Source organism: Eptatretus burgeri, chromosome 9, assembly GCF_056783735.1.
Source record: "Eptatretus burgeri isolate ZD-2024b chromosome 9, Ebu_testis_v1, whole genome shotgun sequence".
Classification (NCBI taxonomy): Eukaryota; Metazoa; Chordata; class Myxini; order Myxiniformes; family Myxinidae; genus Eptatretus; species Eptatretus burgeri.
This window is the reverse complement of record NC_140969.1, coordinates 24689452-24704451: the sequence shown is the minus strand read 5'-3', so window position 1 is coordinate 24704451 and position 15000 is coordinate 24689452. Positions and strand designations below refer to the sequence as shown.

General features: G+C 42.2%; 1 protein-coding gene across 3 annotated transcripts in view; it reads left to right on the top strand.

Moving 5' to 3' along the window:
* Positions 1 to 15000, top strand: part of ZC3H14 (zinc finger CCCH-type containing 14) — a 77297-nt gene that overhangs the window by 18451 nt on the left and 43846 nt on the right. For all 3 annotated transcript variants that reach the window (XR_015061497.1, XM_085894390.1, XM_085894389.1), the window contains exons 3-6: positions 4163 to 4277; positions 6101 to 6144; positions 7300 to 7657; positions 13985 to 14249. Coding sequence is in view for 2 of the 3 variants with exons in the window: in XM_085894390.1 (XP_085750516.1) it covers positions 4163 to 4277; positions 6101 to 6144; positions 7300 to 7657; positions 13985 to 14249 (782 nt within the window). In the remaining variant the exon portion in view is untranslated. The remainder of the gene's footprint in view (positions 1 to 4162; positions 4278 to 6100; positions 6145 to 7299; positions 7658 to 13984; positions 14250 to 15000) is intronic.

Below are 15000 nucleotides of genomic sequence, written 5' to 3'. Positions count from 1 at the left end.
TTGACTGTCAGGTAGGGATCCAAAGTAATAAAAAATTATCTCATTTATCTCTGTGCATGCACGATCAGGACAAATTCAGAGCCAACGTACTGCAAAACATTCGTGTTCAAAATATAACAATTTGTTTTACTAAGTTGTTCCTCGATCATAAGCTGATAAGGCAGCCAGACAGACAGACGGACGGACATGATTCACAATTGCTTTATCCTGCTTTTCGCTCAGCGTGCGGGGGTTAACACAATATATGTTACGGTTTTGGGATGAAGTGCAGCTCACGATGAGATTGCTCGGACCTGCTTCCCGACCTCTGACCCTGAAGCTGACAAGACACGGATAACTCCATTACCCGATGGGTTGCTAAACAACTGCAGATGGCGGTTGAGGCATCTAAATCTCGCAGGGTCCTCATGCCCAATAATCGCATAACTTTATTGTTGATTTAGCTATCCAAGCTGTGGAGCCACGCTCTCAACGTCCCACCTTTATTTAATTATTACGTACGGCCAAGCGAAACCGTCGGTGGGGCGTCTCCTATCTAGTGCAGCAAATCAATGGGGCATAGCTTCCCGTATATTTATTACATGCACTATATCAAGCCAATGGTGGAAATGGGCAATCGAGCGAGTTGGAAACAGTTCATTGAACAATTTGGAAAGGCACGTATTTACAGAGATGCAGGGACATGCAGACAGTCTTAACCCCTAAGCACAAAAGAACCCCTTGCACATTCTTAACTTGTCTAAACACAAGACAGGTGCGCCTCACTCGCTTCGGGGAAAGGAGAGAGAAAGAAAGAAGTCCGTGGCGTGGTTGCTGCCTCTCGCTCACCAGACGCAAGCTGGTGGGATTATTTTGGTCTGAAGTGGAGGGAAGTAAAGGAAGGGACTGCGGTGTGGGTGTAGGGTGTCACTGCGGTGTGTCGGAAGAGGTGTGCATCAATATGGACATGCTGTGCCCCAAGGATCTTGTGCTGCCGTTCGTTCTCGTGATCTCTTTGCCCCAGCGTAATGAGTCTCGCTCTGTTTCCTGGCAGGCAGGAAGGCAGCCAGTTGGTCACGTTGCAATCCTTGGTACACAAGTCAGTGCCGATTGCTGCCATGTCTTGGCTTTTATTGACCTTGGGCCTGTTGTGGCTTCGGGAGGGGCAAGGGTGGCTCCAAAACTCTCTGACCCCTGCGTGTTGCTTCCCCATTGGCCCTCCTTTTCTGCAGTGTGGCGCTGCATCATTTCGTTGCCACAGTACTCACCATTGGGGACGACAGCACTAATGTGGCTTTGATTGTGGGGTCAATGTAATGTAATGTGGGTATGGTTTGCACTGTGGGAAAGTGAAGGGGGAAGAAGGATGAGAAATATGAGATTGATAGAGGGCTGAATGGTTCGATGGATAAGGGGAGGGAATTGCAGAAGTGGATAGAACCTGCTAAACACGCATAACGTCTTTTCCCCATCCCTGTTACAAGGGGAAAGGTAACCTGACAAAACACACTCACTCATGAAATGTCTAACTGAGGGTTCCTTTGTGTTGAGTGTGTCACCCTGGGGTCCTTTTTCCATATCCGCAACAATATGTTACGTACTCCATTGTACGAGATGCTTTTTTGCATCAACAAGCAGGTGCTCAGCATAAACTTGAAAATTAATTCACAATGCTGGTGCTGTGACGTCAATGTGATGTTGACTGACTTAAAACTCGCCTACTTTATTATTGAGGGTTTTGAAGCTGTACTGTTGCTGTTTGTGCTTGGGGCACACTCAGTAAGTTGAGATCTTGAGTATATATATATGCGTAAGCTTTTCGAGAACATTCTGCACACAATTCGCTGGTTACCCTCCACCACCGAAGGTGGTCATACATTCATCCAAGTTTGTCTATCACTTGCGAAAATCGAAGATTTTTCAAATATATTGGTTGGTTGCGTGCATTGTTAACCTCCGCCATCTTCGAAGATGGATGGAGGTTACTGTTTTCACCCCTTTCTGTTTGTTTGTTTGTTTGTTTGTTTGTGTGTATGTTTGTTTGTTTGTTTGTTTGTTTGTTTGTTTGTGAACAGTATTACGGAAAAACTCCTCGACGGATTTTGACGAAACTTGGTGGGGGGGGGGGGGGGTTAGGTATGGTCCAAGGATCATGTCATTAAATTTTGGACTTGGTCCCCCCCCCACCCCAAAAAAATTTAGAGAAAAATGTTTTTTTTTGCATTTATACATGTTTTAAGTGATTTCCAACCCCCCCAAAAAATTGTTACCCCCCCCCAAAAAAATAGAGAATTTTTTTTTTGCATTTCTACATGTTTAAAGTGATTTCCAACCCCCCAAAAAAATTGTTACCCCCCCCCAAAAAGGGGAATTTTTTGCATTTCTACATGTTTTAAGTGATTTCCAACCCCCCCTCCCCCAAAAAAATGTTGGAGAAAAGAACTATAACTCTGTCAGCACTGTTGACATCTAATCATATTTAATGAATAAGATATAAGGTTCACTTGAGTGACCCAGCAGTATTGGCGGCGGAGGTTTTGCACTCTCCCGAGAGCTCCCCCTCTTGTTCTGTCTGTCTTTGTCTTGTTTTTTTGTTTGTTTGTTGCTTACAAAATCAAAGATTTTTCAAGTATATTGGTCAGTCGATTTTGTTATTCTGTCTCAATCGCCTACAGGTCACATTTCTAAACTGATCGTCATGAAACATTACCAAGTTGTGGAGGTAATCTCAACTAATAAGCCTATTGATTTTGAGGTCAAAGATCATCTTGAGGTCAAACTTTTAAAATCGGCATTTTCCATCCGATTGATTTGAAAGTTGAACAAGATTTGCACAGTCCATCATTGAATTGGGAAAGCAACTATTTTTGAGGTCAAAAGGTCAACTCAAGGTCAAACTTCTAAAATCATAACATTTCATCTGAAAAATCAATTTTCACCCGATTAACCTGAAAATTAAGCAGCAATTGCATAGTACATCACTGAATTGGGAAAGCAACTATTTTTGAGGTCACCAGGTCAACTCAAGGTCAAACTTCTAAAATAATCAATTTCAATCTGAAAAATAATCAATTTTCATCCGATTGACCTGAGCGTTCAATAGGGTTGTCAATTGTAATCTTTAACAAAATGGACAATTTGATGTATCCATGGCAACCTTTGGAGAGGGGGGTGGATTTTGCAAGTATCATGCTCTGCACGATGTCTTTTTCTTGTTTTTATGTTTATCGGCCAGAGGTCACAATTTTAAACCGATCTTCACAAAACTTCACCACATGGTGGAGTTTGCCATAAGCAAGAAGCCTCTTGTTTTTGAGGTCAATATATGCCGGATTTCTAAAATTGTCAATTTACATTCGATTGACTTAGAATTTGAAGAGGAGTTGCAAATTTGGACATTGAATTCAAGCACCAATTATTTTTGAGGTCAAAATAGGTCAAAAGGTCAACATGGAATTTCTAAAATCCTCAATTTTCATCCCATTGACTTGAAATTTGAAGAGAATTTGCATATCAGGTCACTGAATTCAACCACCAAGAGGTCAGCATTGGTCAAAAGGTCAACATTGGCCAAAAAGTTGTCATTTCTAAAATTGTCAATTTTCATCCATTTCACTTGAAGTTTGAAGAGGATTTGTGTAATTTGTCAGTGAATTCAACCACCAATTATTTTTTGAGTCAAATTTGTTTTTTAGATTTGGCAAGTATCATGCTATGACATCTTTCTTGTTTGGCTGTGAGTAGCATAATATCTCAATAAGCAATGGATGGATTCGGACAAAACTTGGTGGACAGCCTGGTTGTGTGACAGGATGAATTGATTCGATTTTGGCGAAGATCCGGATCCGAATACGAGAATTTTTAGTTTTTTCAAGAGATTCTTCACCATCGGGAGATGGTGCCAAAAATGATGTATAGCATGATATCTCAAAAAGTTGTGGATGAGTTCTGACAAAACTTGGTGGATGAATTCGATAGGTGACGAGAACAAGCTGATTAGATTTTGGTTCAGGTTTCGGATGCAGATCCGGCCTATTAGTGGGATACAAAATGTAAACTGTTCAGTCTGTTGGAGGAATGCGCTCTACCGAGAGCCATGCTCGTTATTTCCTTGTTTATGTAAATTGTGACTCGTGATTCATCTCCATGATGTGTGCTGTTACACGCGTCCCTCCATTTGCAGATGAGGAGCTTCCGGACTATATTATGGTGATGGTTGCAAACAGGAAGTCTCATGAGCAGATGAACAAGGATTTGGGACTTTTCCTTGGCCCCAACACGAACATGTTCACCAGTTGGTGAGCACGTCCTGTTTTGATAAACCTGATTTTTTTTTTCTCTCTCTTTATTCCTAATTCATTTTCACCTTCTTGGCTTATCTTGACTTGCATTTTTAATTAATATTTTTCCTCCATGCCCATTTCCCAAGCAGAAGCGTTTATATTTTGACTACTTGTTTAAATGGCGTTGCATTTGTACCTTTAAAGCCGGGCCAGTTTCGCTTTAGCGTTGCACCAGTCACTGCATTGCATCAAATGCAAAACTTCTTTCCAGGATTGACGTTGATGCAAACCCCATGCGACCAGCTTGGAAAAATACGTTTCTTTTTGTAAACCTGCAAATTGCCACTGACTGCCACTTCCTGCTTTCGACTCCCTCCTTATTCTATAGAGGCGTCTTCTTTTCAGACTTTTTTTTTTTTGCTTGGTCATCTTGCTTAAAAACATTCCTAACGCTTGAGTACTTTGGCAAGTCAATTAGAGCTGTGTTTTTGGCCTCTGCTTGCGCAACATTTTGAGATTAAAATTTTTCTTTTTTAATAGTGTAGCCTCTGTTACTTCAAGGATTATTTTCCAGTTTTTGTTGGTCTTGGTAATGTGAGCATCTCCAGAAGTGTTTCCCTCCCTTAGTGTAACTGAAGTTGTGCGCAACGATGGATGAGTTTTGTGACCACGTAATATCCGCTTAACTTATAGTTAGTCAGGCAACAAAATTCAAAAAACCGTTCAGTATGGCTTAAGACTTTCTGTTACGAGAATTGTTGCTTCGTATGCAGCCTGTGGCTGATTGCTTCACTTTCTGGAAGCGTGGCTGTGCCGCTGATGCAGTGCCCCTGTTTACCAGTAAGTTGGTACTCATTTTGCTGACCTCGGAAGGATGACGGACTGAATCAACCCACCTGGTGTTATTTCAACGGATGGACAGGGGCTCAAACTCAAGACCCTAAGATCTTAAGCCATCCACCTTAACCGTGGAAGGCAACACAAGACTTTGTTAGGAGAGTGAAAAGTGCTTTATGGAACATGCTGTGAAAATGATTTCGTTATGTATTTATATTTATTTATTTGCCTTTTGTATATACAGTGGAAAATCGATATAACGCTCACCGGTGGGGTCCAAAGCGACTAGGGCGTTATAAATGATACAGCGCTATACTGATGCAGTGAAAAATATTTTATATTACATACAAACCAGAGCCAAAACACGTGGACATGTACGTCCGCCATCTTGGATTGTTGGGGTTGATGACGAAGCGGTCAAGTGAGTTACAGGAGATACGGATGTTATGATGATTTGAATTGAATTGATTTTGTTCATATCAGCCTCGCCATATACGGGAAAGGTGTAAGAAGATGACAGCTCGTGAGTATTTTCACACCACATGTCAACTCAACATAGGGCGATGACAGCTTGAATTTTTTTCGCCACAGCGCTATTTTGGACTAACTTTGTCTCTATTTTCTCACTTTTTTGCCTTTAAACATGAAATAGTAATATTTTTTGGGGTCTAAGGTGTATGAGCGTTATATCAGTACAAGCGCTATAACGCTTAGCATTATATCGATTTTCCACTGTATTATATTTATATATTTTATATTTTATATATATATATATATATATATATATATATATATATATATATATATATATATATATATAGTTATTTATTTATATTTGTTTATATATTTTCAAAGCTGTTCATTGTACACATTATTTTTGAATGACATTTCTGTATTACTCTGTGTCAGTTAATTGTTGGTACAACGTAATGCAGACGTATGAATATTTTGGGAAGGAGGCCTGAGTTAACTTTGTTTATATGTTGTGTTTTCCCTTCCAGGCTGCATGGAATTCTTGACAGACTGCGATCCCTCACTACACCTGGTTGGTTACACCGCACAATTAATAACAGTTGTCAAAACATGTTATTTATTGTGATGTTTGGATATGATCACAGGCTTACCCGAGAGCCGAGAGGTATCCACACTCACCTATGCACTGTCTAGCCTGGATTAGAATCTTGACCCAGCTATAAACTGCCATCCTGGTGTTTTGCAGGCAGGGTGAGGCATCGGTGTGTGTGCTGTCCCTCGGATGGGCGTTTAGTTTCAGGATCCATTCCCAGCAGTGGTCGTTGGCGGACAATAAATGTCCCACAGCACTGTTTTTAGCAAAGAGTCGGCGAGTTATTGCCAGCACCCAGAAGAAATTCCCAATTCCTGCCACTTTCGGTCAATAGTCAGTCTTGGCAGGCCGGTTTGTGAAAGACCATCCAAAAACATTCCCCAGCCGACCCCTTGAGGTGGACTAATTGGGCTCGTTCATGAAGATGTTGTCATTGGATGTCATCACAATTTATTTGTGAATGTTGTGATAAATTTGGTTTTGACCAACAACTGTGAACACAATAATGGTGGGAAGAAAAACGTTCAGAAAGCAATCTGTTTCATCACCCCTCCATTTAAATATTTAATTATTGGGATGAGGACAAAGATGGATTGGTGTTTGAAGGTGGCTTTCGCTGTGTAGTTCACATTTCTATGATTCAATCGGCCGTGTGGCATTGATCTCTGCTGGGCTGTACAGTAATTGATTGTGATGCTCTTCCGAGTTGCTTGATTGAACCGGTGGGATAATATTATAGTTGCGGTAACTAAACCCGTTAATGCTCCATGAGCCTAGATCATGTGTAGAAAGAAATAAATAGGATTAGACGACAAGATTATATCCTGGTGCTCTTCAGGCAGGCTGTAGAGTGTTGCATCATTCTTATGTCTTTCAGTTGACTGTCCTTCATTCTAATGTTGTTCTAACGCCCCCCCCCCTTCCCCTCTCCTATCCCCTTTAAGCATGTTATGCATCGCTTTCTCCCCTTATACTTATTTAAACCCTGGCAAGGGGAGGGTTTGGAGATGTTGTAAGATGTCCACAAATTGCTGGAAGATTTGTGTTTTGTTGACGACAGCATTTATTGCAACTGCCAATATATCCTGTTTAATTTTGAACAACAATAACAACAACAAAAATGTTCTCTTTCAGAAATGACCCAGAACAAGGCACGAAAAGAGAAAGGAGAGAGCAGCAGAGAAGGGTATAAAGAAGATGGAAGAGGGAGTGGGAAGGAAGGTCGAAAGACATCTGAGCGCGAACGTGGAAAGGACAGCAGGAGAGATGGTGGGCGTGATAAGGCGAGGAACTGGAGGGATCGGGACAGAAGTGAGTTGTCAAGCTGTACCATTCGGGGAGAGCCTTCGAGAGAGCAATGCAGAGATGCAAAAGATCGAGGAAAAGATTTGAGAAGGGACCCAAAGGAGCTAGTGAAAGTATCGCCAGTCTCGAGTATTCCTGCTGAACTGGACAAGGAGAACCAAATCATGGCCACAACAAGTCTGGACAGGCAAGTAGGAACAGGTTCGGGTTTACAGAGGGCATGGAGTGGCGAAATGTGTGGTCAATGGGGCAAGATTGTGTTTCAGTATTGATGACTTGTACAGATACGAGGTGCTTTGCTCAATATCACAAGACTTGTTCCTCAAGAAGGGTTTATCTCCATTTCAGGGTGTTGTAATGAAAATGGGGATTTTCGTATTGTTTATTATACCTTGCCGAAGGAGAGGGTATTGCATTTGGGTCCGTTTGTTTGTTTGTTTGTTTGTTTGTTTGTTTGTTTGTTTGTTTGTCTGTCTGTCTGTCTGTCTGTCTTTGTTTGTCCGCAGAGAACTTTCGTGTTTTTCTCTGCAACCGCTTGTCAGATTGAGACGAAATTTTCACCATTCGAGCGTTTACTCATGGATAATGTTTTAATGATAATTACAACATCATAGGTCATGTGGTGTGGCAGCGATGTTGGAAAAAGGGGAAAAATTTTGGCCTCTGTATCTCTGAAACCACACCAAGGTAAAAATTGAAATTTAGCACAAGGAAAGTACTCCTCATCGGGAATGTGTGAATTTTTTTTAATGACGTCAAAGGTGCCTTCGTTATGACGTCATAATTGCTATGTAGAACTCTACATCCGATCAGTATGAACATTTTTGAGTGTCATCTCGGGATAAAATGGTCCACAAAATTTTTTGATCATGTCATCGGTCACGTGATTTGGCAGCCGTATTCTTAAAAAACAAAATCCTTCAAAAATCTTCTTCTCTGAAATGGCTGAACCGGTCATCACTGCCAGCAGTTATTAATTGTCTCTCTTATTAAATCCATAACACACCAGTGCACAAACGTCACACAAAATACACCACACAAAACAAGTCCTGGCGATGGTCTGCAATCTCTGATTGCTTGCTCTTTTTCTTGTTTTTCTTGTTGTAGTGATGACTTGGGTGGTGTAGGATCTGTACCAATTGTTGTAGCAAGATATAATGTGCGTATGGCAACGAGACCGAGTTGCACCCACCCTGAGTTAAGTGTGGTCTCTTGGCCAGTGTAAACAAGAAAGAGAGCAATTGGAGATTACAGATCACCACCAACACTTGTTTTGTGTTGTGTATTTTGTGTGTTGTTTGTGTAGTTTTGTGTGGCGTTTGTGTACTGGTGTGTTACGTCATTAATAATAGACATAACGAGAACTACCACTTTATAACTGCTGACAGTGATGACCGGGTACCAAGACGTCCTGCTTTGATACAACCCCGCTTTGATCGGACACTTGACCCTGACCCATGATGTTTATTATTGTTCCATTGAATTTAGAATGGGATTAAATAAATTCAATTCAAATCAAATGGAAGACCAAATAGGTACCGTACTGCATTGGAGTTATCAGAAGGAACCCGAACAAGTAAAAAGCCAAGTTGAAGTCATCAGGAGGAACTTGGATGGGATTTGCATTTCAGCTGTTACTCCTCCACCCTAAAACCTGTCCAGGCGCAGCCATGTGAGCCTTATTCAGAAAAAGAATAAATCAAAAAGAACCCAGATCAAAAAAAGTAAATCATTCTGGCTGCCGGACCATGCGTCCGATCAGGTTGAAATTTAAAAAAAGTATATTCCCCATCACTACAGATTCTCTCAGCGAGGGAGCCTCATGAGTGAAGGAGACCAATGGGCCGACCACATGCCTCGTGGTTGCAGCACGAGGCACGTAGCAGCAGGTTGATCAGCCCCTCAAGGAGATGGGGATGGACCAGGCATCTGTGTGGGGAATGGCCAGCCGGAGGCCCCTGGAGTACCGGCGGAAAGTGGACGCAGCGGCGCGCTGCTCTGGCGTATGCGCCCATACCTGACCTGACGAGATCATAATTGTGAAGTTTCACGTCAATTGATGCAGTGGTTCAAGAGAGAGAATTTTTACAAAGATTTTCGCTCAATGCAATCTGGCTGCCAGATCATGAGATCTATCAATTATTTGTGAATACCCTGATATCCCCTTAGGCTTGGGGAACATTTGTGTAAAGTTTCCCCTCGATCTGTCCAGCTGTTCTAAGGAAGAAGATTATTTGGTTTTTGGGTAAATCAAATATGGCTGCCTAACCATGTGACCTATGATGTCTTATGTGTGAACGTTTTGTTCCTCATGGATAGGTGGTCATAGTTGTAAAGTTTCGCCTCGATCTGTTCAGCCGTTTCAGAGAAGATGTTTGAAGGTTTCAAAAAACAAACACACAATATGGTGGCCGTACCCCGTGACCGTTGAGGTCATCAATTTTTTTTTCAGTGGACCAATTTATCCCCAAATGACCTTCAAAAATTTTCATACTGATTGGATGTAGAATTCTATGTATGCAATTATGACGTCATACAAAAAAAAATCACAATTCCCCATTCGGAGGACTTGCCATCTGCAGAGTTTCAATTTTTTCCTTGGTGTAGTTTTGGAGATGCAGAGGTCTACAGTTTTTCCTTTTTTCCAACATGGCTGCCCACACCCCATGACCTATGACGTCATAATGATCATTTAAACATTCTACATGAGTAGTTGCGCCAATGGTGAAAATTTTGTCTCAATCCGCCAGGCGTTTGTGGAGAAAAACACTCATGTTCTGTGTGGACAAACAAATGAATGAAAAACCTCCGTGGAGTGACACTTGGCGAAATGGAACGGCACTCGGTAGAGCGCATACCTCTGCCAGGCCAAACAGCTTACATTTTGTATCCCACTGATAGGTCGGATCTGAATCTGGACCTAAAGCAAATTCGAATCGGCTTGTTCGTGTCACCTAATAAACTCATCCACCTTGTTTTGTCATAACTCGTTCAGATGAGTTGGTGGTCATATGGCAGCTTCGCTGCCGGGGTAGCTATCATTTCTTGAAGCGTGACTGTGTCGCTGATGCAGTGCCCCTCTACCAGTACACACACTGGAACTGGTACTCATTTTGCCAACCTCGGAAGGATGACAGGCTGAGTCAACCCCCTGGTGTATTAATTCACCGGCCGATGGGGCTTGAACTCAGGACCTTAGGATCCCAAGCCGCCACCCTAACCACTGAGCCAACACCAGGCAGATGAGTTCATCAGGGTAGAGTAGTGGCAGCTGAAATGTGAATCCTATCCAGGTTCCTCCTGATGACTTTATCTTTGCTTTTTGCTTGTTTGGGTTCCTTCTGATTTCTCTAATGCAGGACTGTACCTATTTTGGTCTTCCATTTGATTTGAATTTAATTAATTTCAATCCCATTCTAAATTCAAATGAATAATAATAAACGTCATGGGTCAGGGTGAAGTGTCCGATCAAAGCGGGGTTGCGTCAAAGCAGGACGTCTTGGTACCCGGTCATCAATGCCAGCAGTTATAAAGTGGCAGTCCCAGTTATGTTTCTAATTAATTACGTAACACACCAGTATGTAAACACCACACAAAACTACACAAACACCACCCAAAACAAGTCCTGGTGAGGGTCTGCAATCTCTGATTGCTCTTTTTCTTGTTAACCTCTGCCATCGAAGATGGATGGAGGTTACTGTTGTTACCCCTGTCTGTTTGTTTGTTTGTTTGTTTGTTTGTTTGTGAACAGTATTACGGAAAAACTCCTGGACAGATTTCGACGAAACTTGGTGGAGGGATTAGGTATGGTCCAAGGATCATGCCATTATATTTTGGACTTGGTCCAAAGTCCAATATGGCCGCTATGGTGGCCATTTTTAAAAAATATTTGAATTTTCGTTTTTGCATTTCTACATGTTTTAAGTGATTTCCAACCAAGAAAAAAAAAATTTGTTAGAGAAAAAAAAAATTTTTGCAACTTTTTTTCAAAAAAATTTCGATTTGATTTGAAAATATTTGAATTTTTTTTTTGCATTTTTACATGTTTTAAGTGATTTCCAACCACCCCCCCCCAAAAAAAATTTGTTGGAGAAAAAAAACAAACAAATTTTGCAACTTTTTTTTTCAAAAAAATTTCGATTTTTTTTTTTGGCATTTCTACATGCGTGTCGATCTAGTTTAGTTTATTCAATCGTGGTTCAGTAGAGTCTGATCCGTTTTGACCTACAATGAATAGGATATCAGGTTCACTAAAGTGACCCAGCAGTATTAGCGGTGGAGGTTTTGCACTCGACCGAGTGCTCCCCCTCTAGTTCATTATGCGATGATAAAAATAGAGCACGATCACGAGGCTCAATTTTTTTATTTTTATTTTTATTTTTTTAATATCCTGTCGGAAAATAAATAAGTGAATAAATAATAAATGCTGTTTGCAATACCAGTTACGAAAGTGTGTCGGTCGGTAAGGTGCCGGATAATGAAGCTTTATCTGTGTGTGTATATACAGGAAGTCCGTCCAAAAAGTAACAGGATTGACTTCACAGAAATTTTATTCCAAAAAATATATTTAAATCACTGCTTGTCCCCTTCAAAATAGTTTCCCTCCAATTGCACACACTTGCCCATCCTCTTCTTCCACGCTTCGATGCACCCCCGGAAGGCTTCTTCTGGAATCCTCCGGAGCTCCATCGTCACGGCCCTTTTGATGGCCTCGACATCAGGAAATCGGGTCCCCTTGATCACCCCCTTGAGCTTGGGGAATTGGAAAAAAATCACAAGGGGCCAAGTCTGGCGAATACGGGGGTTGCTCCAGAGTTGGCACGTTCCTCTCTGCCATTAACTGTCGGATGCTCAGGGCACTGTGAGTAGGGGCGTTGTGATGGTGGAGCACCCAGGCGTTGTTCTCCCACAGATCCCCCTCTTGTCCCGGACTGATCTCACGAGGCACCAGAGGATCTCCTTGTACACGAATTGATTCACTGTTTGACCCTGTGGTAGAAACTCGAAGTGGACGATGCCCTTGATGTCAAAAAAACGCGATGGGCATCACCTTGACCTTCGACTTTGACATCCTTGCTTTCTTTGGTCTTGGTGATGCCGGACTTTTCCACTGACGACTCTGTCGTTTGGTCTCGGGATCGTATTCGAATATCCACGATTCATCGCCAGTAATGACTCCCGAGCAGGTCTGGATTTTCCTCGAGGCGCTCGATAATCTCTTGACAGACAGTGACTCTTTGCTGTTTCTGGTCCTCGGACAACAGCTTGGGTACCATCTTTGCGCACACCTTGCGCATTTCGAGATTTTCAGTGATGATGCTCCAGACAGTGTCCATGTTGATGGAAAGTTCCTCAGCAATCATCTGTACCATGAGTCGACGATTTGCGCACACCATCTGCTTCACACGCTCGATGTTTTTTCCGCCGTTCTGCTCGTTGAAGGTCTTCCAGACCGTGGATTGTCTTCAACCTCCTCCCGCCCCTCTTGGAACCTCTTGTGCCATTCAAATGCACGTGAACGTGACATCGTTTCTTCCTCGTAGACTTGCTGCAGCATTGCGAATGATTCGGAAGGTGTTTTGCCAAGCTTGGCAAGAAACTTCAGATTGGCTCTCTGCTCACGACTCATAGCGCAACGACTCAGACTAGACAACGTGTAAAGCACGACCTGTTAAAAATCACGCAATGAGCGCAGTCAACCATCACCAATCATATATGTTGCTGGAATGTTGCGAAAGACTGTGACGCAACCCGTTCATTCAAGTTGTGTAAGTGGAGCACACAGCAAGCTCAGTTCCGTTACTTTTTAGACGGACCTTGTATACTGTCGGACTCTGACATTTGCGGTTCCCGTGGATCCGCAGTTCATAATATGTGACCTGCTTCTGTATTTGCGGCTGTGAGCTTCACATATTCTCCCTTTGTCACGGGATTTTTGATTTTTTTCCCCTTTTGAGTCGCGAACCGTCGGGAACCTATCCCCCCTTTTCCCATTGAAACAATGCCCCGACATTCACGGATTTGACATCCGCAGAATTTTTCAGGAACGTATCCCCCGCGAATGTCACATTCCGACGGTATATATAATTTACCAACGCAACAGGAAGGCTTTGCAAATCAATATATCATTCCCCGTGATGAGAACACACCTGACATGTAGGGACACCTTTGCTCGGATACGGATGTGTCCATGAAAGACGGGGACTATTGTACATCATAATCGTAATATTGAAATGGGTCATGAACTGTTCATGGATGGTTGAAGGTTGAAAGGTTTGGCGATTGAAGCAATTTGTCTCTGAACCTTTGACAAAAGTGTTTTTTTTACAACTGATAAAGTGGCGTTTGATTTTTATCAGAAGCATCAGTGGACTGCAGAAATAATTTTTTTTCATCCGAAGTGGGTGATAAAAATATTAAATGACCAACCTTTATGAGATCTGTAATTTAGAACTTTGGAACAAATGCTTCACATTTCATGCCCTCTTTTAACACACCCTTTCTATCTGCACAGGGGCGGCCCTCATGCCTTGGAACATGGAGCATTTGCTCAGCCTTTGAACCTTGTACCCTCAGAATCAGTTATTGACCTGAAGCCTGAACCCGATGATTTTATCGATGATTTTGACTCTGTGAACAAGCTGCAACAGATGGACCGGCCAGTGGACACAACAGTGCCTGTGCAGACGCTCTCGTCTCCATCTCTGCTGAGTCCTAGCGGCGTGTCCACAGCTACTGGCACCACAAGAGCTGCACCATCTGAAGGAAAGAAAAACCCTGTGAGCCATTTTTACTAAATTCCTCAAACCAGGGAGGTTGGGTGAAGATGTTTGAAAAAAACAATAGCGCCTGGACTCGGCAGCAAAAACTGTGTTTGGATCCGGCTCGATAATTTTGGCAAAACTTTACTGGGTCCTGGATCCGGTCAGAACTCCCAATCGGTTTGCAAATGTCCTTTGTGTGCATTTGATTATTTTTTTGAAATATTTTTGTTTTCCACGATCGAGGCTCGTGGGAAGAGCTGGAATCGAGCATGTGTAAATCAATCTGATGGGGGACGCATGGCCTTAAGCAAAGCTGTGTTGACAGGTATAGCTGGCCACAACATTGCTTGCATTATAATACACTAGTACGTGCCCGTAAAAAAAAAAAAATTAAATTAAATAAATAAATACTCAAACCGCGAGCAACAAACAACAACCACACAGGCCGTTTTTCCGCTCTCACGTGCCCGTACGTGCGTGGCCCGGAAGTTCGCATATTATTCGCAGTTAGGATTATTCGCTATTTCGATTTAATACCCAATTATTCAATGAGCGCCAACGTATTTTACCTTTTCGCAATGTCGTGGCAAGGGAAAACAAAAAGAGAAGAGGAGAGAGAGAAAAAAAATTACTTCTTGGTTCGGAGCATACCAGCACTCTGATGTTCCCGAAATTTATGCAGCGTCTAATATGAAAACGATCATAACTTGGGGCATTGTGTTTATCTTTAAATGCGCATAAGAAATAGAGAAATTCTTAGAATACG